At 46.4% G+C, this 26,368-nt stretch overlaps 2 protein-coding genes across 13 annotated transcripts in view; both read right to left on the reverse strand.

The window, feature by feature from the left end:
* SAG (S-antigen visual arrestin) overlaps nt 1–5,879 on the reverse strand; it is a 35,494-nt gene extending 29,615 nt beyond the window's left edge. For all 4 annotated transcript variants that reach the window (XM_082690657.1, XM_082690656.1, XM_082690658.1 and 1 more), the window contains exon 1: nt 5,475–5,879. The gene's annotated coding sequence lies outside the window, so the exon portion shown is untranslated. The remainder of the gene's footprint in view (nt 1–5,474) is intronic.
* Nucleotides 5,880–9,629: 3,750 nt separating this feature from the next.
* ATG16L1 (autophagy related 16 like 1) overlaps nt 9,630–26,368 on the reverse strand; it is a 37,258-nt gene continuing 20,519 nt past the window's right edge. For all 9 annotated transcript variants that reach the window (XM_082690649.1, XM_082690647.1, XM_082690646.1 and 6 more), the window contains 9 exons: nt 24,380–24,485; nt 20,491–20,561; nt 19,702–19,773; nt 14,278–14,398; nt 13,912–14,017; nt 12,584–12,733; nt 12,392–12,439; nt 11,968–12,069; nt 9,630–11,203 (listed from right to left, as the gene is read on the reverse strand). In XM_082690649.1, coding sequence (XP_082546775.1) covers nt 11,110–11,203; nt 11,968–12,069; nt 12,392–12,439; nt 12,584–12,733; nt 13,912–14,017; nt 14,278–14,398; nt 19,702–19,773; nt 20,491–20,561; nt 24,380–24,485 — 870 coding nt within the window. In that variant the 3' untranslated portion in view covers nt 9,630–11,109. The remainder of the gene's footprint in view (nt 11,204–11,967; nt 12,070–12,391; nt 12,440–12,583; nt 12,734–13,911; nt 14,018–14,277; nt 14,399–19,701; nt 19,774–20,490; nt 20,562–24,379; nt 24,486–26,368) is intronic.

Consider the following 26,368-nt stretch of genomic DNA (forward strand, 5'->3'; position numbering starts at 1 on the left):
CCTTTGTTACCTCTAACCCTCTTTCTTTTTTTTTTTTTTTAAGATTTTATTTGACAGAGAGAGTGAAAGAGCACAAGCAGGCAGAGCAGCAGAGGGAGAGGGAGAAGCAGGCTCCCCGCTGAGCAGGGAGCCCGATGCGGGGTTTGATCCCAGAACCCTGGGATCATGACCCAAGCCAAAGGCAGTGGCTTAACCAACTGAGCCATCCAGGCACCTTTGTCCCTTTAAAAAAAAAAAAAAAAAAAGATGCAGAACTTGAACCCACAACCGTGAGATCAAGACCTGAGCTTAGCTGACTGAGCCACCCAGGCACCCCTGACCTTAGTTCTCACTACTCACCCATTTTGCTCCAGGCCACCTTCCTCTTTGCTTTTCTTCAAACCTGCCTCAAGGCCTTTGCACTTAACTGTTTCCCCTTCTGGACCATTCTTCCCACAGAGAGCCACTTGGTTTGCTTCCTGAATTCCTCTGGGTCTTTACTTCAGTGTGACCCCATTCACCTGGGCCCTATTGTGCGTTCTATCACGGGCCAAAACTTGTGGCCTCCTCTGCATTATTTTTCTCCGTTGCCCTAATCAGTCTCGCATGCAGAAGAACCTGTGTATCTTGTTTCCTGTCTGTCCTTCACCCCATCATCACTAGCACATAAGCTCCCGGAGTGCAGAGAACCCTGACTTTATGCACCTATCCCATCTCCAGCATCTAGAAGAGGGATCTCATTATACTTAAAGCACATGGATGAGTCACTGGATTGCAACAGTGTGATAGCTGGCAATAGCTAAAATTGAGAAACAGTATTTTTAATTTCTAAGGGAGAAAACTTTTTTTTTAAACAGAGAAATGCCAGCTACTAAATGCAAAAGGATGATGAAAGGAGAAAAACATACTCTGACAAACTCTGAGTGGATTAATCATGACTTCTGATTTGCTCTATTTTTTTAAGTTTGTTTATTTATTTACATAATCTCCAGGCCCAATGTGGGGCTCAAACTCACAACCCAGAGATCAAGAGTCACATGGTCTTCTGACTGAGTCAGCCAGGTGCCCCCTATTTTCTGCCTTTCCGATGTTGTGACATCCTGGGCTCTGGGCTGGGAGGGGCAGTCTCTGGAGACTGCCCCTCCCAGGGCTACTCCTTCCCCAGAGACTACAAACAGCTACCTTTCTTTTCTTTTCTTTCTTTTTTTAAATAAAGATTTTATTTATTTATTTATTTGACAGAGAGAGATCACAAGTAGGCAGAGGCAGGCAGAGAGAGAGAGAGAGAGAGAGAGAGAAAGAGAGAAGCAGGCTCCCTGCTGAGCAGAGAGCCTGATGCGGAACTCGATCCCAGGACCCTGGGATCATGACTTGAGCCGAAGGCAGCAGGCAGTGGCATAACCCACCGAACCACCCAGGCGCCCCAAAAACATCAACTGTGATTTTTAAACAGAGAATTCTTAAGGTGACAAATGACTTCAAGGGCCAAAACAATGAGACTCTTCTTATAGAAAGATGCCTGGCACGGGTGTCACCCAGGCACCCCAACAACTACCTTTCATATGCAAACTAACCAATTGGGAGCCCAGATGCCACCGCAGTGGCCTTGGTTCCTCTTGGGACGGGCTCTCACGCAGAGCCACTACAGCCTTACCCTAATCATCCCCAGACCAGGATTCAGCCAACTGGAGAGAGCCCGTCATCACAGAGCCTGAAGTTATTCAAACTCTCCAATCCTAAACCCACTTCTCTTGCCTCACCAGTTCTTCCCCATGGAAACCATAGGAAAACTCTTGTCCATGTTTTCCCCCTCCATCCCTCTGCCTTCTGACCAAACCTGGTGCTTCCTCCCCCAGGTGGTCCTGTGTGGCACAGGCTGCCCACTCCTTTCAAGAACAGTAACAAATTACCTTTTCAGTGGCCATTGTTTCCTGATCTGTTGGTTTTATCATTGCTGAATGATTGCAAATACCCATCTTAAAATACTGATAAAATGATCGACTCCAAAAAAGATTCTTCATTGGGGTCAAAACCTTCAGGTGAAGAGTTGATGGAGGGGAATGGCTGTCCCTATTAGCGCCCAAGTGATGGCTAATGGATCCTGGGCTCACCACGAGGTGCAAGCCTGGCCTGCACAACAGGGGACCAGGCTAGGTCCACGGTCAATCTTAGCATCCACAGTAGTGAACAGGAATCCATGAAGCATTTCGACATCACTTCCAGTTTATGGGAAATGGAGAGAATAGAGGAACAAGCTAGAAGACACCACAAGAGAGCTACCGGATGAATGGAGAAATAGCTAGTGTCTTTCATAAGCCGATGTCACAGAAAAGGGAGGTATTTGATTAAAAGACACTCAAGGTACTCAACATCCAGATGTAATGTGTGATCCCAGACTGGATCTCCAATTTGAAAAATAGGATCTACAGGACATTTGGGCCCGTCGGGAAAATCTGTATATGGTCTAGGTGACATGTAAGACAGAAATATCTGGAATAGGAAGGTAGAGATTGTGACCAAACAACAGTCATAGGATGGCATGTGCAATATGACCATACCCTGCAAACACATACACTCTGTGTGTGTACACACACACACACACATTATAGGCATAATCTGCAAGGATACATACTAAGGAGCTAACTGGTCTCTGTATGGTGGGTATGTCAGGTTTCACTTTTTTTTTCCTGGTCTATGATTTAAAATTTTTCTCCAATAATCATATACTTCTCCTAAAGCAGAATGGTTAAAAGATAACATTGTTATAAATTTAGAAGAGTATCTGCTTTTCCTCTTAAAAATACGCCAACAAGAGGAAGACAAATGACCAGGGTGTTTCTTTCTGTGTCCCCATCAGAGGGGCTGCAGCATCTGGGACCCACTTGCAGCTATGGCTGCTCTTGGGACACCCATTCTCACACAGTTTTGTTAAAACCAGGTCTCTGGGAGGGTGCAGACTCATGGATTTCAGTCACTGACCCACCAGTTCCCGGCAGGTGGGGTTGGGCTGGATACTGGACCTCATTCATTTTGGAAATGTAGTCTCTGGTAGTCATTCCCAGCCTCTGGTCTGTGATGAATTTATTTCTGCTTGGCAGAAAAAAATGAGAAAAACAAGGGCACTGTTGTAAGCTTTGTCATGGAGCCAGATGTCTTCACTATAAAGGACTGTCCTCCTTTTTTCTAAGGTTATAAAGTCCTCAATTTTTGGATATTAAAATGTCCTTCCTCTCTTTCATTATTGAGATACACTTTACATACATGCAAAGTTGCTCATTTTAAAGTGAAGTTTGATGAGTTTTACTAGGACTATGGTTAAGGCAGAACATTTCCATCCCCCCAAAAGTGCCCTGGGTCCCTATTTCGGTCATTTCCTCCATCAACCCCCCAGTTTCGAGCCACCACTTATCTGCCCCTCTCATGAGTTTTGCATTCTCGGTAATCTATTGTGAAGTTCAGAATATAGAGAAAAGTTGGAATAACACAATAAACACCCACATAGTCCTCTGTGAGATTTGACAACGAACACTTCAGTGCATTGCTCCCTTATTGTTTTTCCCTTTTGAAGCGTTTGAAAGTAAGTTGCAGACATCATGACATTTTACTTATAAATATTTCAGGATGCAGCCACTGAGCGTAAGGACAAAATGTCCTTTCTTTTATAAGATAAGAATGAGAGTAGATGGCAGTTTAGAAAAAAATCCTTACTTGGCCAAAATAAAAAGTTGTCAGCCTTTCCCTAGAGTTATTTTGGAAATCGACAGCTCTATGAATGCAAAGTCTGGGAACCACTGGTGACAGCAATGCTTGCTTCTCTGAAGTCAGTGTCCAGTGAGATGAAGCTCCAAGCCCCACACTTCACCTCCAGGTACCAAATGCAGTGCCAGCCAGCTCGCAGGGGTGGCAGGGTGGAGATGTTCAGCTTAAGAGGCTTATGGGCTTCAGGGGCAGGTTATCGTCTTAGGGCTTTATTAGGGCACATGCACGAAGAAAAGCGGTACACCCCGCTAAACATCAACTACAAAATGAAAATCTTGTGTCCTCATCGCCTTGGTTTCCTTGAAGCAGAGAGCCCCGGAAAAGACTGGGGCAACTCTATTTACAGAATGCCAGGGGATCAGAACTTATAAAAAGCCACCTTAATTCCAACATGGACCTCTTGGGCAGCTGGCCTAAGGAGTAGAGGGTGGTTGTTGGTTGGGCTGGCTTACAGTATCTGAAATCATAAATGGGATCCTGGGGGTTCTCAAGTTGGGCAGATGCTTTAAAAAAAATTATCATCCAAGGGATCCTGGGTGACTCAGTCGGTTAAGCATCTGACTCTTGATCTCAGCCTAGGTCTTGAACTCAGGGTTGTGAGTTCAAGCCCTGCAGCACTGAGGCTCATGCCCAGCATGGAGCCTACTTAAAAACAAACAAACAAACAAACAAACAAATAAATAATAAAAAGAATGTAGTCCACATGCCATCCCTTGCTTGGCTCTCCTCCACAACATGCAAGATAAGAAGTTGTTGAATGCTTCTGGGGATGGGGAAATCATTACCACCTTTCTTTGAAACAGTGTGACACATAAGAAAATTCTTTGTTAAGAAGGGCTCAGCTTCCCTTCTACTTCCCTCCATTGCTGCAAGTTAATCTAATCTCTTCCACGGGTGACTCATCTGTGACTAGGACCCAGGTGCTCATTTCTCATGGGCATTGCCACCGCCTCACCCATGCTGGGGTCCCACCCCAGTCAGATTTTGAATGTCCATCTTGAGGCATTGTGCTGAGAATGGCACTTGGTGCTCCAGGTTTTCATGCTATATAAACAGCTCCAGGCTGGAGTCCAAGGTTCTGTGACCCATTGAAGGTTCCCCTGCCACCTTGGGGAAGTACCTTGTCTCACAGCTATTTTCTTTTCTTCCTCTATAAGGGGAGCCGGTGAGCTGCCCTCTCTCAGGGCTGGGGAGATGCATCAAATGTGCAGATGAGTCCCTTAAAAGGAGAGTTGTGCGCAGAGTTGGGGGTGGAGGATTCTGCAGGGCATTTCCCCTCGTCCTCTCCCACAAGGCTGACATGTGCCTCCATGTGTGCCTCTGTTCTTTTTCATCCTCATAACGCCACATGGGTCCCAGCACTAGGGGGCTTCCAGGGGCCATGAAGCTGCTTCGATACAAGATTTTGTGGCCAAGCACCAACGGAGTTGCTCACTCCAAAAGCTGAGCACACTTAGGGGGAGGCCTTTCAGAGGAAATGAATGTTTATGCATATGCACCACCCCTCCGCAAATCTACAAGTGGAAGCCCTAAATCCCCAGGGTGATAAGGTGCTGGGAGGTGAACAGGGTTGGATGAGGTCACAGGGCGGGGCCTTGATCTGATAGGATTAGTGTCCCTGTAAGAGACACCCACTCTCCACAATGCAAGTGCACTCCAAAATCCGGTGAGCATAGGGCAGCAGCAGCAACCTCCGACCTCCGAGATAAGATAAGGCCTCGGGGGAGGGAACCTACCTGGTGGGTGCCTTGACCTCAGGCTACCAGATTTCCAGAGGCGGAAGGAAGAAGTAAGTATCTGTTGTCAGAGCTGCCCGGTTTGTGGTGTTTCGTGATAGCAGCCCAAGCTAAGACAAGTGCCCATGCTTTTCTTCAGGTAGATCAGCTGCTTGGTATAGATCAAAAAAGTCCGGAAAAAATGGACACTGATCCAGGTTCAGAAATGTCCCTTTTTTTGCTGGAACCAGACGGGTGTGGCAGTGGAACACTGTGAATATACTTTAAAATGGTTACTTTTATGTGAATTTCAATACATTTAAAGCCAGTAAAAAAGAAATAGACTTTTTACACTGTGACTTGAAACCTACACATGCACGCACAGAACAGTTATCTACGTAACACTTCTGCTTCCTCTGTGGTTTATTCTTAGGTTTTTAACTACTCTCCCTCCCTCCCTCCCTCCTCGTCATTTGTCCCATTGGCAGTTAACGACCCACCCTTTTGGGGCTGTCTGGTTAGATTTTTGCTGATTCAGTCCTACTAAATACTAACTTGACTGAGCGTCCATGATGCTGAGCACCACAGCGGGACAGCGGGGGTCCTGAGAACTGACGTACAGGTTCTTAGAACCATCTGGGCATGTACTATAGGGAGCAGCAGCACTGAGGGCTTCCTAACCAGAAACCAGACTGCGCACAGCCTGCATGCTGCGCTCACAAGCTTAACTGCCAACCATCTTCTTGCTCTGGGAACACAAAGCCCAGAGCCCGATTCACCTGCCCTCCTCTCCATGTCTAGGGTCAGGGCAGAGCCACAGAAGCCTGGCACATGGCTGTGCCCAGGGCCACTGTTCCCATCTGGGACACACATACCGCTTCTATGGGGAAAGTCAACCAGATCCAGCGTGGGGCATAAAAAAAGTCAGCAACAGATACTGCTCTAGAATAAAAAAGACCCAAAAGGCGAACAGAACAGGGCCCTTATTGTGGACAACTGCCGTAACAGCTCCAGTTCATTCCTGTCTGTCCCCATGCTGCTGGGTGGCGCCCCACACTCAGGCAAGGATGCTCGTGCCATCTGCTCTGGCCAGTGAGATGGGACAAGGCAACCCGGCCGGATGACAAGTGCTCGCACATTGATGGGTGCAATCTTGCTGCATCATTCTTGCTTGCCTAGCTGCCTGCCAGCTGTGAGGGCACCCTCTACCATTCATCCCCAACTGGGCCAGCCCAGCCCACTCACAGTTTCGAGAGAAATAATGACTGTTTCAAGCCATTACAATTACATTTTAAGGTAATTTGTTGTGTTAAATCCTGATCCAAACACTCACTGTTGAAACAACTGGGAACATTTGAATCTGGACTGAACAGTTGATGACACCTAGTTCTTACCAGTCCTATGAGGTAGAACTATGGCACGGTGTCCTTAGTAGTCTGGGATGTGTGATTCAGAGAAAATGACAAGCTTCAGGTTTGCTGTGAAACACTCTGGCAGTAGATGCATCAGGGCTCCTTACACACAAGTGTTTCCTCTGCCTCCTCAGATTCTGGGGCCACTGGATGTGGGTGAGCTCACAGAGCCTGTCAGTCAGTCAGGGTTAAATGAGGGCTGTGTAGCCCAGGGGAAAACTCACAAAGGAGAGTGGGAGTGTTTGAGGAGCACAGCATGGCTGGAGCACAAAGAGGATGGAAGTATCTGGAATGAAGGCAGGGAAGGGTTGGGAGGCATAGATGGAAACCACTAGGGCTGTGCTATGAAGCCAGAGCTCCCTGAGGTACGAAAATCAAATTATGTGGAGGTGAAGCAGATTAAAAGTAATTTTACTGGACTGTACCACTTTTCTTTGATTTTCTTCCAGAATCTATACAAATGGGTACATTTCACCTTCCTTGATTGCCCAAGTTTGAGGTGCCTGGGTGGCTCAGTGGGTTAAGCCTCTGCCTTCGGCTCAGGTCATGATCTCAGGGTCCTGGGATCGAGCCCGTGGGGCTCTCTGCTCAGTGGGGAGCCTGCTTCCCCCTTTCTCTCTGCCTGCTGCTCTGCCTACTTGTGATCTCTCTGTGAGTCAAATTAATAAAAATCTTAAAAAAAAAAAAAAGATTCCCCAAGTTTATTACTGGCTTGAAAATTTGGGATTGGGCACCTGGGTGGCTCAGTGGTTTAAAGCCTCTGTCTTTGGCTCAGGTCATGATCCCAGGGTCCTGGGATTGAGCCCCGCATTGGGCTTTCTGCTTAGCAGGGAGCCTACTTCATCATCTCTCTCTGTGCTTGCCTCTCTGCCTACTTGTGGTCTCTGTTGAATAAATACGTAAAATCTTAAAAAAAAGAAAGAAAGAAAGAAAGAAATTAAAGAAAACTTTGGATTTCTAGCGAGTGGGCATTTCCATACGGCACAAGAGAAAAGATGGAGTGGAGTAAAGGCAACCCTGTGGCCAGCCCCAGGCCATCTGGTGGCAGCCTCACCATGTAGGCCTGGAGGGGTGTGTGGACTGGAGGCATGGCACTCACTAGGGGTCAGGATGCTGGAAGAGCTTCTCACTCAACTATGAAACTCCCCCCAATTTGTGACACGGGACACAGTTCACAGATCACAAGGTTTGAGAGCCACAGGCTTCTGATTATGATCTGAGGCCTCACAGGAACCCAGAAATGTTTGTGGTTTCTACAATCCGGCAATCTTGAAGGGGAATTTCATCAGGGCTGTTCTTTCCTGGTGCCCACATGGGTGAGGGGTTTCAAGTGTACCTTTCAAAACATCTAGTTCTCTAAAAGCAGGGTTGTGCTGTACCACATGAAAACACAGGTAGCTCTGCACACCTTGCTCTGCTCAAGAGATCTGGAACTTCCCAACCAAGCCACTCTTGGGGCCAGGCTGGCCCCTCCAGGCTGAGAGATTACTCCAGTGTCCACACAAATTCTCCTGCGTGCCATGATGTGAAAGATGTAGAGGGGTTTTGCAGGACTTAAGGACAAAGGCTAGTATGTATGTGGCATGTACTTTTAAGAATAAGGCACTGATCTTGATTTATCACACTATTTTGGGAAATGACCTAGGGAACCTAAGTTCATTTAAAAAATGTTTTAAAATCCTCAACTTCTGAGATATGTTCATGTCCGGGTCAAAGCTGCCATCACTTACCAGGGAGCACACCAGCTCCCACCACCCAGATTCATCTGGGAAATGGAGAAATTCCTGCGACCATCTCCTACCCACCACCAGCAGAAGCCGCAGCAGCAGGGAGGATCCCAGATGATCGGACAGATTTTGGGGGGGGAGGGGGTGTCAGGACCATGAGTCAGATGAAGTCCTCCCCCACCGCCCGTGCGAGCCCACACACAAACACTCAGCCAGGACAGGTGACCCGAAGAGAGCTTCATGGTACAGATGGATCTCAAACCCAAACCTCTCTTTGTTCGAAGTGGAGAGCAGCCAAGCTTCCCTCCAAGTTCAAAGAAAACAGGATAGTTAGAGGTTACTGCAATGCTTATTTCACGTCTCTTTTAAGAATGACTTACCCTTCTTGAAAGTGACTACAAAAGACTCCTTTGGCTTTTTGGAGACTGCTGGCTGCCTCTGAGACTTTAGGTCACAAAAGAATCCTGCCCCCAGGTGCTGGGCAAAGTGGATGTTCGGCTGTCTCCCTACCCCCTGCAAACAGTCGTCATAAGGGAACGGACAGAGGTCTTGAGGTGGGGGTGGTGGTTCCAGGAGATCAGGATTTGTCCCAGCACAAGGCTGCTTACTAGAGACCCAAGGCCCTGTGAACAAATCACTCCTCCGTGAGGTAGTTCCTGGTCCTTCAGTGAAGAGGCTGGAGACCAGCGGGAGACCGGTAAGGCTCACCATCGATCCTATGGACAAAGTCTTCAGTGCGGAACCAGGTACTCTCACCGGCTGCAGCACAGACCTGATGGCAGGGGTCTTGTGAGTGCGCTGGGCGCTCACGGGACAGACGCAGAGATTTATGAGACCCTAAGACTTACATGTGATGTGAAACTGGGATGCTGGTTTACAGGCAGTGGTAACGGAGGCTCGAATGATGAACGATGAGGAGAGACCCCAGGAAAATAGCTGTTATTTACAAATGAACGAATACCACGCAAACAGATGGAAGAAACAGCTTTTTCTTGGAAAGACAGAGGAGCACACAATAACCATGAAGAGACACAAAGTTTGAAAAGTATATAACCGATTTCTTTTTTATTTACAATCAAGTTCTGTTGGGCAACATAAATAAATAAAAGATGCGCCCTGGCCTGCGAATTCTACCTCCCCTTGAGCTCTTGGAGCAGCAAGCTGGAAGGGGTGGGGGGAGGAAGGCCAGGGAGCGAGGGAGGATGGACACAGCACCCCTCCTCACCCAGCTCCAGCTCTCCTACCCACAGCTGTCCAGAGAACAAGTTTGGAAGGAAAAAAAATAAAGTGCAAATTAAAAAGTGATGAAAGTACTGGTGTTTCAGTCACTCAGGAACTAAAATGATATACACAGGTAAAATGGTAAAGATAAATGTTTTAAGAAAAGAAAGAAAGAAAAAAAAAAAAAAGCGCCACAGGCCAGATTTTCCCTGGCCTTGATCCCAACTCCTGACACCTAAAGATGACATTCCCATGCTTCTTGGAACGGGCTTCTCGCACTAAAGCACCGAGGGGTATTGCACATAGGCTTGGCAAAGGGGCAGTGACCCGGAACTGGGCTCCAGGCTAATACATTCGAGGCCTCCAATCTCTTGTCACCAGCGGCTGTCACCGAGGCACACCTAGAAAGAAGGTGGTATGTGCCCTGCCCACTTTCTGGGAGTCTACAGATGGCTGCAGGAAGCCACTCTACTCCCACAGCATGCCCACTTCCCTGCAAGGAGGTTTCTGCACTTCCTCTCCTACTTCCAGAAAGTATTTTATAACCAAACAGATTTATTTCTTGATCAAGAAATAAGTGTATAGCATTGTTAGGAAGAAAGGTAACCTGAAGCTTTGAAGAACAGCTGCTTTCTAAGAACAGTTTAGGAGACCTAAGGAAATTCCAACAGTAATCAGATGAGATCAGAGAAAGAGCCTTGTAATAATGACAGAGACCAGCAGGGAGAACCACAGTCCCGCTGTCTCCTCAGAAATCAGGGTAGTCCCTGTGGGCTGAGGGCAGGGGTAATCCTTTTTGGGTTTCTGTTAATCCAATGATTCAAGTGAGTTTACCGGGAAAACCATCCCAAGGGGGCAGGACATGCATTGGGCCAGAACCGACTCTGGAAGGACGGGAGAAAGCACGGAGGGAGAAATGACACCCAGGCGCACGTGTGGGGCGTTCCTGGTCCTGCTGGCCAGTAAGGAAGCCGGCAGGTGACCGTGCTCCCCCGATGAGGTATGGAAGATCAGAGCCAGTAGTGTTTCCCACCTGAATCAAGGCAAGAACCTGAATCCCTGATAAGTGACTGCAGGGCCAGATTTTTTCAGTGTTATCCTTTCAGGCCATTAGAGACCTCAGCTAAAATCCTCAGAAATCCTGTTCAAAGGCAGGCCACACATCACGCGGGCAGCTCCAGCTCCTCTCTGGAGATCGAAGCTACACCCAACACACCACCTGCCAGGACAGAGCCGCTGCAGGAGTCTGGGTGCTTCTCCGACTTCAGCTCCTTTCTCTCTCTCTCGAAGGTGCCATCAATACTCTGACCACAGCACAGCTTTGCTTCCTTTGTCCACACTGACGACATGGGAGCCAGAAGGGGACCATGCTACCGCATTGATGGACGAGCTTCAAAGGGAGAGGTCGAAACATCTGTGAGATCTTAGTGAGCTGAACGCCAGGCCCCCTTGCATTCTGGGAGCAAGGCTCTCTCCAACGCCTGGCTTACTCACCAGGACTTCTGCCGCCCACAGGCAGGCCCTTGGCAATGAGCACAGAAACTCAAAGGAACCCCACACTGTACTGAAGAAAGCAGGTTAGAAACAAAAAGAATGAAAGGAGTCCAGTGAAACCAAGTCTACCCTAAGGCGGTAGCTTTCACCCTTTGACAAGAGCCTCGGGGGCCCGACTGGGGAGTGGACAATGGCCACTGCCCCTGGGAGCAAGGAGAGATGGTTCTGGAGGAAAGCCCCACCTCCATTAAAACTAGCAGCTGAGCTTGGTGGAGAGAACAAAGCTAAGAGAAACAAGAGCCTGGGGGAGTACTGAAAGAGTGAAAATCTGGGTTTACAGCCAGTCAATTTCCTGGGGAATGGGGCTCTGAAGGGAGGAGAAGCAGAGAGGAGACGCTAGGTGATCTTCCTAAGCTTTCTCCAGCAGCCACTACTTGAAGGGCTCTAACTAGAGAGACTGTCACATCCCTAAGCAAACACTGCCACTTGCTGTACTGCATGAATGGCCTCAGGCTCCCCTCAGTGACGTTGCTCACAGCAGAGCCAGTGAGCCCACAACGCCCTCCCGGGGTTCAGTCCATGCCCAAAGAGGCAGGACCCCCGAGATGAGGTCACAGCACCTGCATACAACCTCAGGGGGGCTACCAGGATTCCCCTTACCCGTGCTGCTTGGAAAGGACCTTCTCCACCTTCCCCGAGAGCACGCTCCAGACGTAGAGGGAGCCCTCAGCTGAGCCCGCTGCCACATAACCACCATCAGGGCTGCAGAACAAGTAAGACCGGAAAAGTGTCAAGCACCCACCCCCAGTTCAGCATCCCGTGGGAGAAGCACTGGGCAGGGAGAGCCGAGAACCAGGAAAGGGGGCTGCCCTTCTGCACAGAGCCCACCTTCCTTAGAAGCTCTCCAACAGCTCTTAGGCACACCAGAAAGGAAAAAGAGAGATAGTGACCCCTAAAGGTGAACTTCCAGGTCATTCCTTGACACTCTCTCAGGGTTAGTCAGTGAACACATGGCCCCCACCTCCAACTCCAGCATGCACCAGCTGGGGGGGTGGGGCAGGACAGGAGGAGAAGCGCTACTCACCTGAATACAACTCTAGTCCAATCAGAGCCGCATTTGAACCCAGGCGCGCTGAAACCAACAAGAGCACTGTTACCCCGAGAGCTCATACCACTCGGGGTTTGAGAAAGCAGGGTCAGGGCTTCTGGTGTTCATGTGACCCCCAGAAAAACAACAAGGGTCAAATAAAACCCAAACCAGCATGTCTCCAGTTACCTAAACGTCTGTCTGACAGCATTGATCCGCAGATCAATGATCTTCAGCAGGTCATCACGAGAGCAGCTGAGAAGCTCTGTTCTCTCTGGGTTTAAGTCCAGGGCGGTAATCTTGCCCAGCAGCTCCATCTCCCGGACGATGCTCTCTGATCTACAGAAGTGACGGGAAGTCTGAGAAGACGGAACATGGAAGCGTTGGCACTTCCCCGTGTTGACCAGGACACCATGCTCCATGGAGAAGAAGGGGAAAGGAGGGAATTCGACTAGAATGCCATACTCTTCAAGAACAGCGAGTGTCCCAACCTTATAAAAATCACTTCAGGAACTGCTTTTACTATTTTTCTATCAATACATTCTATAGTTATAGTGTAAGAACCAGAACTTGGAATTGGGGAAGAATTAACTTCCTCACCCATTTGGAGAAATGCTACAGTAACTGCCAATCAGGGAGCTTCGGCCCAGCATGAGCTAAGCAGGTCTGCGACCTGTTCAGTACTCTTCCAGTGATGACATGTCAATGTGGCCAAGGGCCCAGAAACTTGCTCTGGTGGGTCTGGGACAAACATGTGGTCCGTTGCAGGCTCCCTGCCCTACAAGTTCAGCTCCAGGACTCCCCAAGTCCAGCTGAGTGATGCCAGGTGTGCAGCTGGACTCTAGGGCAGAGTTCCCACCCTAGGCAAGTCAGTCACTGGTCTGGCTTCAGTCCTCCCCTTCCTCGCCCATCATGTGCGAATGCTCCCTCAAATCCCCTCCGCTCCATATCTCCTTTACTGCTGGATGAGGTCCGGGCTTCTAGGACGCCATGTGAACGCCACCTGCACCATCTACTCACTTGTGCAGAGGGGTCCTCTGTTAAAACACCCAATGGCTTACAAGAGCAAGTCACTTAACAAACAGCCATCTGATCCCAACCCACCACCAGCTAGTCCTGTCTGGAAAGTGTGTCAGGGGCTTTGTGTCATGTGATGCCCACTGCCTTATTAAGACTCACCCTGACAGGTGTTCTCTCATATCCTTGGACTAAGGTGCCTGGCTCTACTTCCGAACCCCGTGCAGACTTTCCAACTACCTAGCTGTCCATCTTCATTTTCCTAGCAGCTGAAAAAGTGCCTCCTAAGCGCAGAGAGTGTGCTCGTAAGTGATCACTGAACACGACTGTCTACTTCACGGTAAAGAATATCGAACTACTGAGACAAATGTGGACTAGAGCTCATTTTTGCTACTTCTAGGGGTCTTAAAAAGTACACCCTGTATACAAAGCCTCCTCAGAGCTCTACTACGGGAAGACCCTCTCATCTGCCTCCCCCACCAAGCTCTGGGGTAGTATACCGGATGTCCCAGAAACGAATTTTCTTGTCAAAATGTCCACTCATGACACACTGCTCCGTGCAAACGATATCGTTGCAGCTGGATCCTGCAAACACCGTCTTTATGCCTGAAAGAAAAGCGAACATTAGTCATCGAGCAGAGGACCCTGCACAGCAGAGGCCGTGCAGGGAGCATCGCTTCCCTCTCATCCGAGTAACTGGAGCTCCTTATTTAAACATACTCTCAAACACAGAAAACTGTCGCTACCTCAACGCCACTCTGAATATGAAACCAGACTTGAAATTCAAACTGTATCACGTGTGGCAACAAACACCTTGTGGTTAACGTCTAATTGTACAGACAGAGAGCAAGACTAAATTTCCTCACAGACTTTGCTGCGGAGATCCCAGAGCTTGAGGGTCCGGTCATGACTTCCGGAAACAATACGCGCGTTGTCCAGCAGGAACTTGGCAGACAGCACTTTGCCACTGTGTCCTGTGAGAGTGTGCTGCGAGAGAGAACACAGCTGGGGTAAGCCGTGGGCACACACCATGCTGGAAGAGCTGGCTTCTCCAAACACCCAAAGATCTGGTCAGGAATATTCAGACAAAGGATATGTGGCTCGGCAAAATGTCCAGAAAGCCTATCTTTCAGTGTGGCCCAGAGGTAAGGAATCAAGAGGAAGAGCATAAATCTCTCAGCACAAATAACATATAGGGGAAAAAAAAATCTAACACCACTAGTGCCAACTTTAAAAGGGACATGCAGTTGGAGGACCTTTTTGAAATAAACTGTTACAGATACCACAGGTCTGTAGGATTCCTGCAACCTTCTCTGTAAATCTGGATTGTATCAGATTACAGAATTTTTCAAAGCCTAGATTTTACCCAGTGCCTCTGAAAGTCCAGACCCTATTTAAATCAGAACAGACTGGTTCCCTGCAGGCATAATTTACAAAAGGAAACATCAGGACTCTCTAAATAAACTATTAAAAACCCTAGGGGTTTTTTCAATCAGAGATCTCAGCTTGCAATGTCAGACCATAACCACAGGTACCAGCAGCCCCAACAATGAACCCCCTTAGCAGCTGGCTGGGGGGTTCCCGCCAAGAAACACAGCCCTGGGGCGTTGCCCAGCACCAGCCACCCTTCTGCCCATCACAGCACTACTGGAGCCCAAGGGGATGCCAGGGGTATCGGGAGGGGACCTGGGAGTCGGACCTTTCACTACTCCTCATGGATTTTCCAGTGCAGGCTGGCATGCTTCTAGGTGTGAAATCTCAAAGGCTCAGAAAGTATTCGTTGAGGTTTTCTTTTTAACCAACTAATAAATAAACCTTTAAAAGCTTTCATATACTTACTACAACTGCTAACTTACTTACAGCGTTTCCACAGACTCCCAAAGATCTCACAGTTCCTTGTGAAATGTTTAGTGTGAGAATTTTTGAAACCTATCTTCCCTCCTTGCTCAGTGGAGCAACGCCACCTCACCACAGGAACAGAAAACCCAGGCCCACACATACTTCTCCCTTCTGAAGGGAGAAGCTGGCACAGATTCGAAGACTCATTTCTCCCACATTTAAACCTCTCTGAAACTGAACGACATCAGACAAATGCGCCAGCCAGGGGGCAGCTGTGCTATGGCTGTATAAAAACCTCCCACAGATCCTTCTCGTAAGATCCTGAACAATCCTGCAACAAGGCTTACATTGAGTACAGTATGGGAGTAAGGATTCCACCCAGCACAGATCATCCACACTGTACGGTTCATGAGGAGACATTCAACTCAGGAAGAGTACACCCCATGCTAGGTAAATTAAGTTTGGAGAAAAGAACTACATCATCAAAGAAATCAAAGTTTTGGGTACATTCACTGTTTTCGTTCATCCTACTGCAGTAAAAACCCAGTTGGCAGACTCCGGAGAAAGAGACACTGCTCATAAACAGGCTTGTGAGCACTCATTTCTGTGAACTCTATTAAATGCGTGTTAATACTTTCATTGTTTTCATGTGCAAATACTCCTAAAAATTTACCCACTGCTGATGGGGCGCCTGGGTGGCTCAGTGGGTTAGGCCTCTGCCTTGGACTTGGGTCATGATCTCAGGGTCTTGGGATTGAGCCCCACATCAGGCTCTCTGCTCAGCAAGGAACAGGGTCTCCCGCCCCTGCCTTTGCCTACTTGTGATCTCCTTCTCTGTCAAATAAATAAATTTAAAAAAAAATTATCTATTGCCATTTTCACATTACAGCAGAAGTAGTTTCCCACGTGACAGCTGAAGATGCTCCGGCTCTGGGGTCACAATGCTCTGGCTTTGAACAGTCAGGGCTCAAACATCTGCCAAATAACCTCTTCCTCCCACTGTTTTAGTAAAAGGACCAAACAAGGTGCCCCGTGTACAAGGCCCACTGCTGGGAGCATTAATGTTCTTCCTTCCTCCAACCACTAAGAGCCTTCAAAGTTACTCTGATAGTTAAGTAATTGTCAAGTGGCAATTACAATTTAATGGAAATTTCTATGCCCAGCAGACACCTAGGTCACTTTACATCTCATGAGCACTAATGGTGCTACTGCAAACAGCTATGGGCACACAGTTTCCCTGGTAAAACTGCTGGACTGATGAAAGAAAGAAAAGAGATACTGTTATTTCCTGGCTCTTCCTCTTCTTCTTCTTTTTAAAAGATTTTACTTATTTGACACAGAGAGAGAAAGGGTCACAAATAGGCAGGCAGAGAGAGAGGGGGAAGCAGGCTCAGAGAGCCTGATGTGGGGCTCGATCCCAGGATGTTGAGATCATGACCTGAGCAGAAGGCAGAGGTTTAACCTGCTGAGCCACCCAGGTACCCCTTTCCTGGCTCTTCTTATGTGTGTTAGCTTGCTTTTTAAAGTTTGTCCTTCTGCCAATCTCATCCTTGGAGGAAATCCAGCTGACGGGCTCCCATTCCATGCTCACAAAGGTATGGAATGCAGCCTCCTCCAGGTTTTTTTCCATGATTTACAAAGTCCTTATCTCAAGTGCATCAGATTTATGTAAAATTTTTATCCACCCAGTGTTTCTGACATTTCTTTTCAATATTTAATTCAATTCAACTTATTTAATTTTCAGGTTTTACCTTCCTTTTTCAAACAGTGGCTCCTAAGAGATGGGGCAGCATGTTCAGACATCAGAGCAGCTTGAACCTCTCTTCTCCAGGGCCCTGCCAGGTGCTCCCCCATGCCTCAGGAGAGACCTGAGGGCCACCCACCATGCAAGCAACCACCGTTAGCACCAAATGGTCAACTGACCCCAGAAAAAATGCAGAACTCAATGAGGATGTTTCTGAAGCAAAAACCACCATCTGAAAGCCAGTCTCGTCACCATGGTTATTTTTCTATGTCCACATTAGAGAAGTGAAAAGGTGGGCTGTTCAACCCCATTCCTCAAGTCACATTTTAGAGAGCAGCTAGGAAGTTTTGCAAGGACCTTCTGGATTTTTAAGGGAATCTAAAACACCCGCTCTTCAAAGGAGTCCTCTGTAAATACCAGGCTGTCTCTAGCACACCTTTACTACAAGGATTTTAAAGCACTCAGCCAGTTGCTCCTTGCATTCTGGTCTCTGCCAATACCTTTCCCTTACCAGAAAAACTATGGGCTTGGGTCCTGGATTTCTGAACATTCACCTATGTGTCTTCCAACATCCTCTGTTGACTAGGGTCTACGTAGAAGCCAGAGCCTCCTACAAGAGGGAGTGTATTTACTTCCTGGACCCTGTTAAGAGTTCCATGTGTGTTCTGTGGTCCCAGAGCAGATGTTTATCCAGAGGATGTTCATCCTGATCTTCATCACACATACACAGAGAGAGGGCCAGAAGCCCTCCAAGTCAGCTAGCCCAGCTACGGAGGCTACTATCCTAGCACCAGCCCAACCCATCAGCAAGCCCAGTGGAAGCCTGGTGCTCCAGTACCCTGAGTGCTTTCTCCCATGAAACGCAGCCCACTCTTGCAGATTAGCTCACTTGAAGAAAATTTCCCAACATTATTTTTGTTTTCCAGGTCTGGCTCCCACCTGCAGGTCCCCTTCTTATGTCCAACCCAAGGGCTGATGGTCACCTGAATAGAACTCTTTTCCAATGGAAAATATCATCCTGCACAACTGGCCGAGCCCTCAACTGCTTGCTTTTCTCCTCCAATGGCCTACAATGGAAGGGAGGACTGTATGTCCCTCTTCATGGTGAGACAGGTCTGCTGTACCTATAGAGACACTAGAGTAATCCAGGTCAAACAGAAAAGCAAGGAGCCCAGTTCTCATTTTCATCTGGTAGCTGGGGGACTCTAGGCAATTTTGTGGGCTTCTCTGACTGAGCCTTGGTTTTCCGTAACCTATCCCTCCTTGTTCCCCTGGGGATGAAAAAAGCAGTAGGGTACATACAATACTTTGGTATTGGGTCTGATGCATCAGAGCCACTCAAGAAAAGTCCCTTTTCCTGTAGGCAAACTAAGAACTGCAGGCATATTCAATCCTATTTCAAGAATCCAGTAAGGGATTGATGGTTGAGAGCACAGCATAGCCCACAGCAAGTTATCATGCTGGTTGAGGACGGGCCAGGCCACCTTGAGCGTGCAGAAGTAGAGGGCGGCTACTGAAAACTTGTTCAGGTGTTGGAACAGATGGGACTACTGCTTTAGCAAAAGGTCCAGCCCTGCCCACGGGGGCCCAGTGGCCCCGTTCCCTGTTCTGCATTCAGACAAGAACACAGAACAGGCTCTTCAGCTTTCACAAGGGAGTAATCTTTGTCAGCTTCCTGCCCCATACTTTGCATGTGTAACCCTGGATCTTCTTCCGACTCAGAATGAAGGATCACCACCGTCCATGAGGTACTGACTAGCAGCTAATACTGGTGGTGTTCCCTACAGCTCCTTCAAGAAAACGGAGAGCCTATGAGACACGTGAACTGTGCATTTCCAAAGATTCTCCAAACTGCATCCCAGCATTATCACATCAGACCACTGGCAACGGACCATTCTGCGGCAGCTCCCCTTTTCTGCAGATTTCCCTTGAAGAAGCTCTCAACGCCATGCCTCATGCAAGCTGATGTACAAAAGCTTGTGTCAAACTTTTTTCTTTGTAAGAAGCTCAGCCTCCCTCTTATCTTTCAACAGCCTTTTCTTAATGAGCACATGTGAAAACTGCTTCAGGCTTAAGGAGAAAAACAACATGTCCCCAAATTAAGCTATTTGTTTTTCACTAGAACCAAAGTACTATAAACATCAAGTTTTGGTCTTCGTTGTGGAGGCCAAGCGACTTCTCAACAACTTCGGGTTCACATGCGAATTCCTTCACATGACCCCGAGCTTCCCCTTTTCCCTGCCACCTGCTCCCACCTTGTGTCAGAGTTGTGGTTCTCGCTAACCGTAAGTGTACCCACATGCACTCCTATGTCCTACTTTCAGCTCGACTCTGGGAGCTCATTATGAGTCTTGGGACATAACAAATGTAACTTCTACAACAACGCTGGGATTGTTGGAAGTTCTGCTAAAACAGACACCTGCCTGCCCCAAGTATGTAGTTCTTAGGAACAGGAACACCCTGAGTCTTTTATGAGAAATGTGATGGCTTCCTCGTGCAAGCATTCTGAAACTCAATCTTGGACAAAGGAAGAATGTAACATGGAAACAAATTTTCCCAAGGGGGAAAAGGAAAGGCAGGGGGAGTCAAGTATGATTTTTAGGAAAACACGATTCTCCTAATTAATCAACCTGCCATTTCCTACATTTTGTGCCTTAAGAACCTCATGAAGTTTGAAGTTATACTAACTTTTTTAACTGGGTCTTACCCGTAACCGATAATCATCCACAGTCCAGATTCGACTTGCAAAATCATTTGAAGCTGCTAAAAGGTAAGATCCCTATGGGAATAAGGGTGGGGGGAGACAAATTTTAGACAAAATAGATTATTTCAGTCCACACAATACAAACTCCCTAAGAATCGAGTCCAGAAAAGGCTTATTAGATGCTCAAAAGCTGCACAGCTGATGTGAATACCGACCTTACTCCCAGTAGTCTGTCAACCCACTGACTGCGGTAAATCCACTTTGCTCCTGAACTTGCTCAATCCTGCCCTCCCGCTGGAATATTGCAGACTCTCCAGTTCAAACTGTAACCTGTTCTCTCGAGTTCATCAGCTATCCCCTCTACCCCCTTCAGTAACAGTAAATACCAACTGTCTACACACTGTCCAAACTACAGAGCCCAGAGGCACCAGCTCTTCCCTCCCACAACCTCCCAAAACTGTTCTCCCTGAGACCTGCCTCTCACCCACCTAGCTAGACGCCTGTGGCTCCCCCTGCACCGCCACTCTTCAGCTGGGACCTTCAGCAATCCTGCAGAGAACTGACTGGCTGGGACACTGCAGACCTGCCTCCCCCACCCAGATTGCAACACTGTCACAAACAGCCCAGAATTTACCATCTCCTTGCATCGTGATCGGACACTGATGGGACTTAAGACAAGGAGAAAAGCTGGGAAATCATCTGAGTAATTTTTAAAATTTCAAGAACCGGATGTCTTAAATGGTTTCTACACCTCTGTAAGCGCACTCATTTCCACAGCCATGGGATACTCACAGCGCTGTCAAATTCGATGCTTGTAATTCCCGCATTACTGCCAGAGAGGGAGCCCTTGAACTCACATTTATCTGGATAAAGAAAGACAGAGGAGACAAAGGAAAGTAAGGCCAACACCTATGTAACACTGGGGCACCTGAAACAGAGTGGAAGCCAGTGAGAGGCTGCGAAGAGCAGCTGTCCTGCATGGATGCAGCATCGGAGAGCAGGAGGACAAACACCGCAGTGAGACCAGAGGGAACAGCTGTGCAGCTGCTGGAGCCATAAGTGTGTAAGCCGACGCAGGGCCCAGCACTTCACAGGTGCTCCCTGTTCTCTTCAAAAATTTAGAGTCTTCTATTCCCTTTACAAAGAAGTAAGTGCAGGAATTTTAAAGAAATGTCAATCCGTCTAGAGAGTTTTAGTTCTGCTATTCCTCAGTAAAAATTTCTAGTTCAGATAAATACACCTTTGGGTCTGATAAGTATTTGTGTCAATTTAACAATCACTTGTATAGAACCTCACCACGAAATTTTTCACAATCTCTGTGTGAATTCTCATTAGAGTTTTATTTATTTATTTTTTTCTTTTTTTAAGTTATAAGTTACTGGCTAGTCCTTAGAATGCCAGTGAAGCTAGTTTGGAGTTTCTGGAATTTGTCTGTACACTTCCTCTGTCTCTGGAAGCTGAAGATTCTGGCAGTCCAACTGGCTGCCAGCACTCCCCTCACCCCAGCCTCCCTCACCAGACACAGGCTCCTGGGTCCTGCTCTCAGACACCCACGCAGGAGTTTTCATGATGTAGGCACAAACTGACAAGAGTACGAGTCTCAGGATGATGTGATTAAGCCCCTTCTTAAAGGGTACCTTAAGGATGACAAGTTCAGAAAACAATCAGGGAAACATTCAAATCAAATTCATAAAAGGGGATCAGGCGCCTGGATGTCTGTTGGCTGAGAGTCCGACTCTTGATTTCATGCAGGTCATAATCTCAGGGTCTTGAAATCAAGCACCAAATCAGGCTCTGTGCTCAGAGCAGAGTCTGCTGAAGATTCTCTTTCTCCCTGTCTCTTTAAAATAAATTAAAAAAAATTTTTTTCTAAGATTTTATTTGAGAGAGAGAACACAAGCAGGGAGAGCAGCAGGCAGAGGGACAGGGAGAAGCAGGCTTCCTGCTGAGCAGGAAGTCCGACATGGGGCTCAATCCCAGGACCCCGGGAACATGAATTGAGCCAAAGGCAGCCAGTTAACCAATTGAGCCACCGAAGCACACCCCTCTTTTAAAATAAATAAATCTTAAAAAAGTAGTTCATAAAAAGGGAACATAAAATAGGAAACATCTCCAAGAACAGCCTTTTCTCTTATTCAATACTTCTACTGGTAATAATTATGATATGAATACTGGGTTTAGAGCTGTCAAATACATTTAGGGTCAGGATTATTAAACTGGTTGAAGCCCATCCTCTGAATTATTGCGAAATACCTGTATAGCATATTTAAAGCCTTTTCTTGGATCCTGGATTCATGAGATTTTCAAAAGTCAGAAAAGGCTAATATCCACTAATTAATTAAGGTCTTAATTTAGATTAGAGCTTTACAAAAATATTACTATAAATTCTAAGAAATACCAAAAATTATGCCCAAGATAGCAGTTTATTTCTCTGGTAGTTAACACATTGCCAAAATGTAAGAAATGACCAATAAATACTACTCTATGTAAAAAATTGATCTCAAACAATCAAAAAAAAAAAAAAAATCCTTCCCAAAGATCTAGAGAGCATGGAGGGAAGGTATGTCAACATCTCAATGGAGCTTCTGGAAAATTTTGATAGAGCAAGGACAGATGTTCCTACTGGGCAGAAAGTGCCATTCTTCTGATACTTTAAAAGTGTAAAAAACAGGACCCCCAAACTCTTTCATAAAAGGCTTTTTGAACTTAGTCTCTTCCAAGATTCAGTAAATATTAGCCAAGGAGAAAAAACCTGCTGACTAAGTGATTTGCAGAAGAAATACTCTATAATTAGGCCATAACTGATATTTGTTCCTCAAAACTATATAAAGTGCTGCCAAACATTCTATGTTATTTCTTAGACCCAGCAGAAACTTTTCATTTTATTGACACCAACTATGCCAATATTCATTTCCATTTACTTCCTTTTTAGCAGCAAAAACCTAACACTGTTACTAAAGGTTGGTTCTAATTTTCTTAGAAGTGCTTTTACTTCTACTACCAGGAAGCAGAAAGTATTTCTAGAGTTATTTTTATTTAATCACAAGACATAATCAAAACAGATGCTCTGGGGCACCTGGGTGGCTTAGTCGTTAAACATCTGCCTTCAGCTCAGGTCATGATCGCAGGGTCCTGGGATTGGGCCCCACATTGGGGCGCAGTGGGGAGTTTGTTTCTCACTTTCTCTCTGACCCTCTTCCCTGTTGTGTGTGCACGCTCTCTTGCTCTCTCCGTCTCAAATAAATAAATAAATAGATAAATCTTAAGAACAAATACAAACAGATGCTCTGCTTAGATTTTAAAAAATCAAATCTCATAAAACTTCTATTATTACAATATGGCTTTATTATTGCATTATCATGGTTTTCACAATTACCATTCATAAGGTGTTTCTGGGTAAAGCAGCACAAATTTTCATGGGCTTCAACTAGCTGTATTTGCCAGGGATTTAACGATGGAGTCACTTTTCAGAAAAAGAAAAAGAAAAAAAAAAAAGGCCAGGGCAGACAAATGTGGTGCTTTATTGATAATCTATGATCATCAAATGGATCAACAGACTGCTCTTGCTCTGAACACACCAAAAGTCACCTGCATGTTCCTTCAGGTGCTCTATAGCTCAGGGGAGGCCACAGCGGGAAGAAAGGGGCTTTGCAGTCAGCAGACCCAGCAGGACCTGGTTCTGCCATCCCCTGCCACGCTAATCAGTTACCAGCCATGAAAACCAACTGCAAAATCAAGTAGGGGCTCTGAGTTTTCATGTTTTCGTCTTGTGGGGTGAAGGGGTGATACCTGTCTTTCAAGCTGCACAGGGCTGTGGTGAGGATCAGGGGAACTAACACAGACAAGGGCCCTCTGGATCTACTTCTTGGTGGACACTGGGAATGTAAGTGCTACAACTAAGGAAAGCTGACAAAGCGGTTCTTATTAAAATCTTCAGCCTTATTCCTCAACCCTGCTTTATTTAAAACAACAACAACAAAACCACAACATGAGATTTAACTACATCTCAACATGCTGAAATTGAGCTATCCCTAGCTTCAGATTTCTAAGAGATGATTTCACCAAGTCCCACTTCCTGTTTTAATGCCATCCCATTTCTGAGTACTCTGAAGCCACTTCTGAAACAAAGTCTCATCAAAGAGACGAGGTCTTGATCTTCTGGCCCTTGATGATAAGCTGCTTGTTAAATACATTTTTTTCTGGAAGATATATCCCTCTTTTTATTCTCAAGCTTAGATATGACCTCAATCTTTTTCTCTAGGCTAAAGCCAATAGTGTTATTAAATGCACGCACCTCAGCTCAATGTATAGTTTAATTCTAAAGTCTATGACTTTAAGACCTTTCATTTTCCTTCTAAATCCTGTAGAATCTTGGAAGATGTTCTCATTATATCTGAGAAAACACAAACACTAACGAATCCATAACTTAAAACCATTTTCTAGCCCTTGCTTAAAAACTCAGCGCAAATATCCACACAGGTGCAGTGTCTGAGATGGTGATAATGCTTTGGTCAGATAATTTCTGAAACAAGATACTAGATATTTGGAGAAGGTGAATGATTTAAAGATTGCCTAAATAAATAAATGAAATCTTAAAAAAAAATTTTAAAGATTGCCTGAAAGCCAAGGTCAACCAGATGTCCCCAACACAGCCTCTTTCTTTGCAACTCCGGGATCTCACCTCCAAACACTTCCCAAAGCTTAACTCTCCGATCCATGCCTCCTGTGGCCAGCAGCCGGGAGCCCGGACTGAACTGCACAGCGTTGACTTCCCCATCGTGAGCATCCTGCAAGACAAGCACCCTGCTTCAACCCCAATCACTGTCATTCCTGAGAGGAAGGAGCCCAGTGCACATGAACACTCTGGACATCTAACAAAAGGCATCAGATGCTCACTTAGAAATAAAGGGGGTCCGCTCATAAACTAACTTGGATTCCTACCCTATTTTATTCTTATAGTTACAGTTCCATTTATTTAAGCACAGTGCAACCTTCTTAAAAAGCATTCAAAAACCCATGTAGACTAACTGCCAAAAGTTTGTCTTTGCATTAATTTCATTTCTCCTTAAGAAAAATAAAATTCAGTCTATATTCTACTATGATCTTAATGGCTTAAAATTAAGTCTCTGATTAACCACCTCTCTTTTTGTCCAGATTATGTTAATGCTAAATGCTAACCTATCTAGTCAAAGTACAGCATGGCTTTTCATGATAGAAGTCTTTATGGTTTCCTAATGTGAGTATATCCCCACATGGAGTCCTAATACGAGCAGATACCACACCTGCTGCGATGCATCACTGTTACAGTAGGATTCTATTCTGCTCTGGAAACAATACAGCACTACTGTGTACTAGGCAGGGTGACTTTTGCCAAGTTTCTTAACTTTCTGAAGTCTCAGCTCATTTGCTCATCTATAGAAAAAGACTTCTGCCAAGTTGTGTGACTTAGGAGTGTGCCTAATCACCAACAGGCCTTCAACGAAACAGGTATCACTCTGGGAGAATTTTAAATTCTTCACAGGGAGAGACACCTGGGTGACTGTCAGTTAAGCATCTGCCTTCAGCTCAGGTCATGATCCCAGGGTCCTGGGACTGAGACCCACGCTGGGCTCGCTGCTCCATGGGGAGCCTTTTCTTCCCTCTCCCTCTGTCTGCCACTCTGCCTGCTTGTGCTTTCTGTCATATAAATAAAATCTTAAAAAAAGAATAAGTTCTTTACAGGGAAATCTTTTTCTCTAAAGGTTTAATTATTTTGACAAAAGAGACAGAGCATGCACACAGGGGGAGGGACAGAGGAAAAAGGGGAGAGAAACCCAAGCGATTGCCTGCTGAGCACAGAGCCTGATGCCGAACTCGATCTCTGACCCCAAGAGATGACCGGAGCAGAAATCGAGTCAGATTCTAATTCGACTGAGCTATCTAGGACTCCTTCACAGGGAAATTACTGAGACTGGCATCCAAACTAGAAAAAAAATAATCTGAAAAGATGGTATCCTTTTTTGTGTTCATGATGGGAAGTGAAATGGGGTAAAAAGCATCCCCTCCTAGAATGGGAAAAAAAATACCAGAAAATGTCTCTGAAACCGCTCTTAAAAATTAAGACTATAAGGGTGACTGGGAGGCTCAGTCAGTTGGGCATCTGACTGAGCCCTGCATTGGGCTCTGTGTTCAGCAGGGAGTCTGCTTAGGACTCTCTCTCTCTCCCTTTCCCTCCACCCCTCCAGCTACCCTCTCTAAAACAGATCAATCTTTTTTTTTTTTTTTTTTTTTTTAAGATTTTATTTATTTGTCAGAGACAGAGGGAGAGAGAGTGCGCGAGCACAGGCAGACAGAGAGGCAGGCAGAGGCAGAGGGAGAAGCAGGCTCCCTGCCGAGCAAGGAGCCCGATGTGGGACTCAATCCCAGAACCCTGGGATCATGACCCGAGCCGAAGGCAGCTGCTTAACCAACTGAGCCACCCAGGCATCCCTAAAACAGATCAATCTTAAAAAAGAGAAAAGAAAAAAAAGACTATCGTTGCCGAAGTCTTTATGGATGAACTATGATGCCTGAGATTTGCTTTAAATTGCTCCAGCAAAAGTGTGTGGGGCAGAGAGAAGAAAACTGGCAGATGTAGCTAACTGGGGCTGCCTGGCAGGATGATGGGTGATGGGACCCAGAAGTTCTTTTA

The sequence above is a fragment of the Mustela nivalis genome (assembly GCF_964662115.1).
Source record: "Mustela nivalis genome assembly, chromosome: 11".
Taxonomy (NCBI): Eukaryota; Metazoa; Chordata; class Mammalia; order Carnivora; family Mustelidae; genus Mustela; species Mustela nivalis.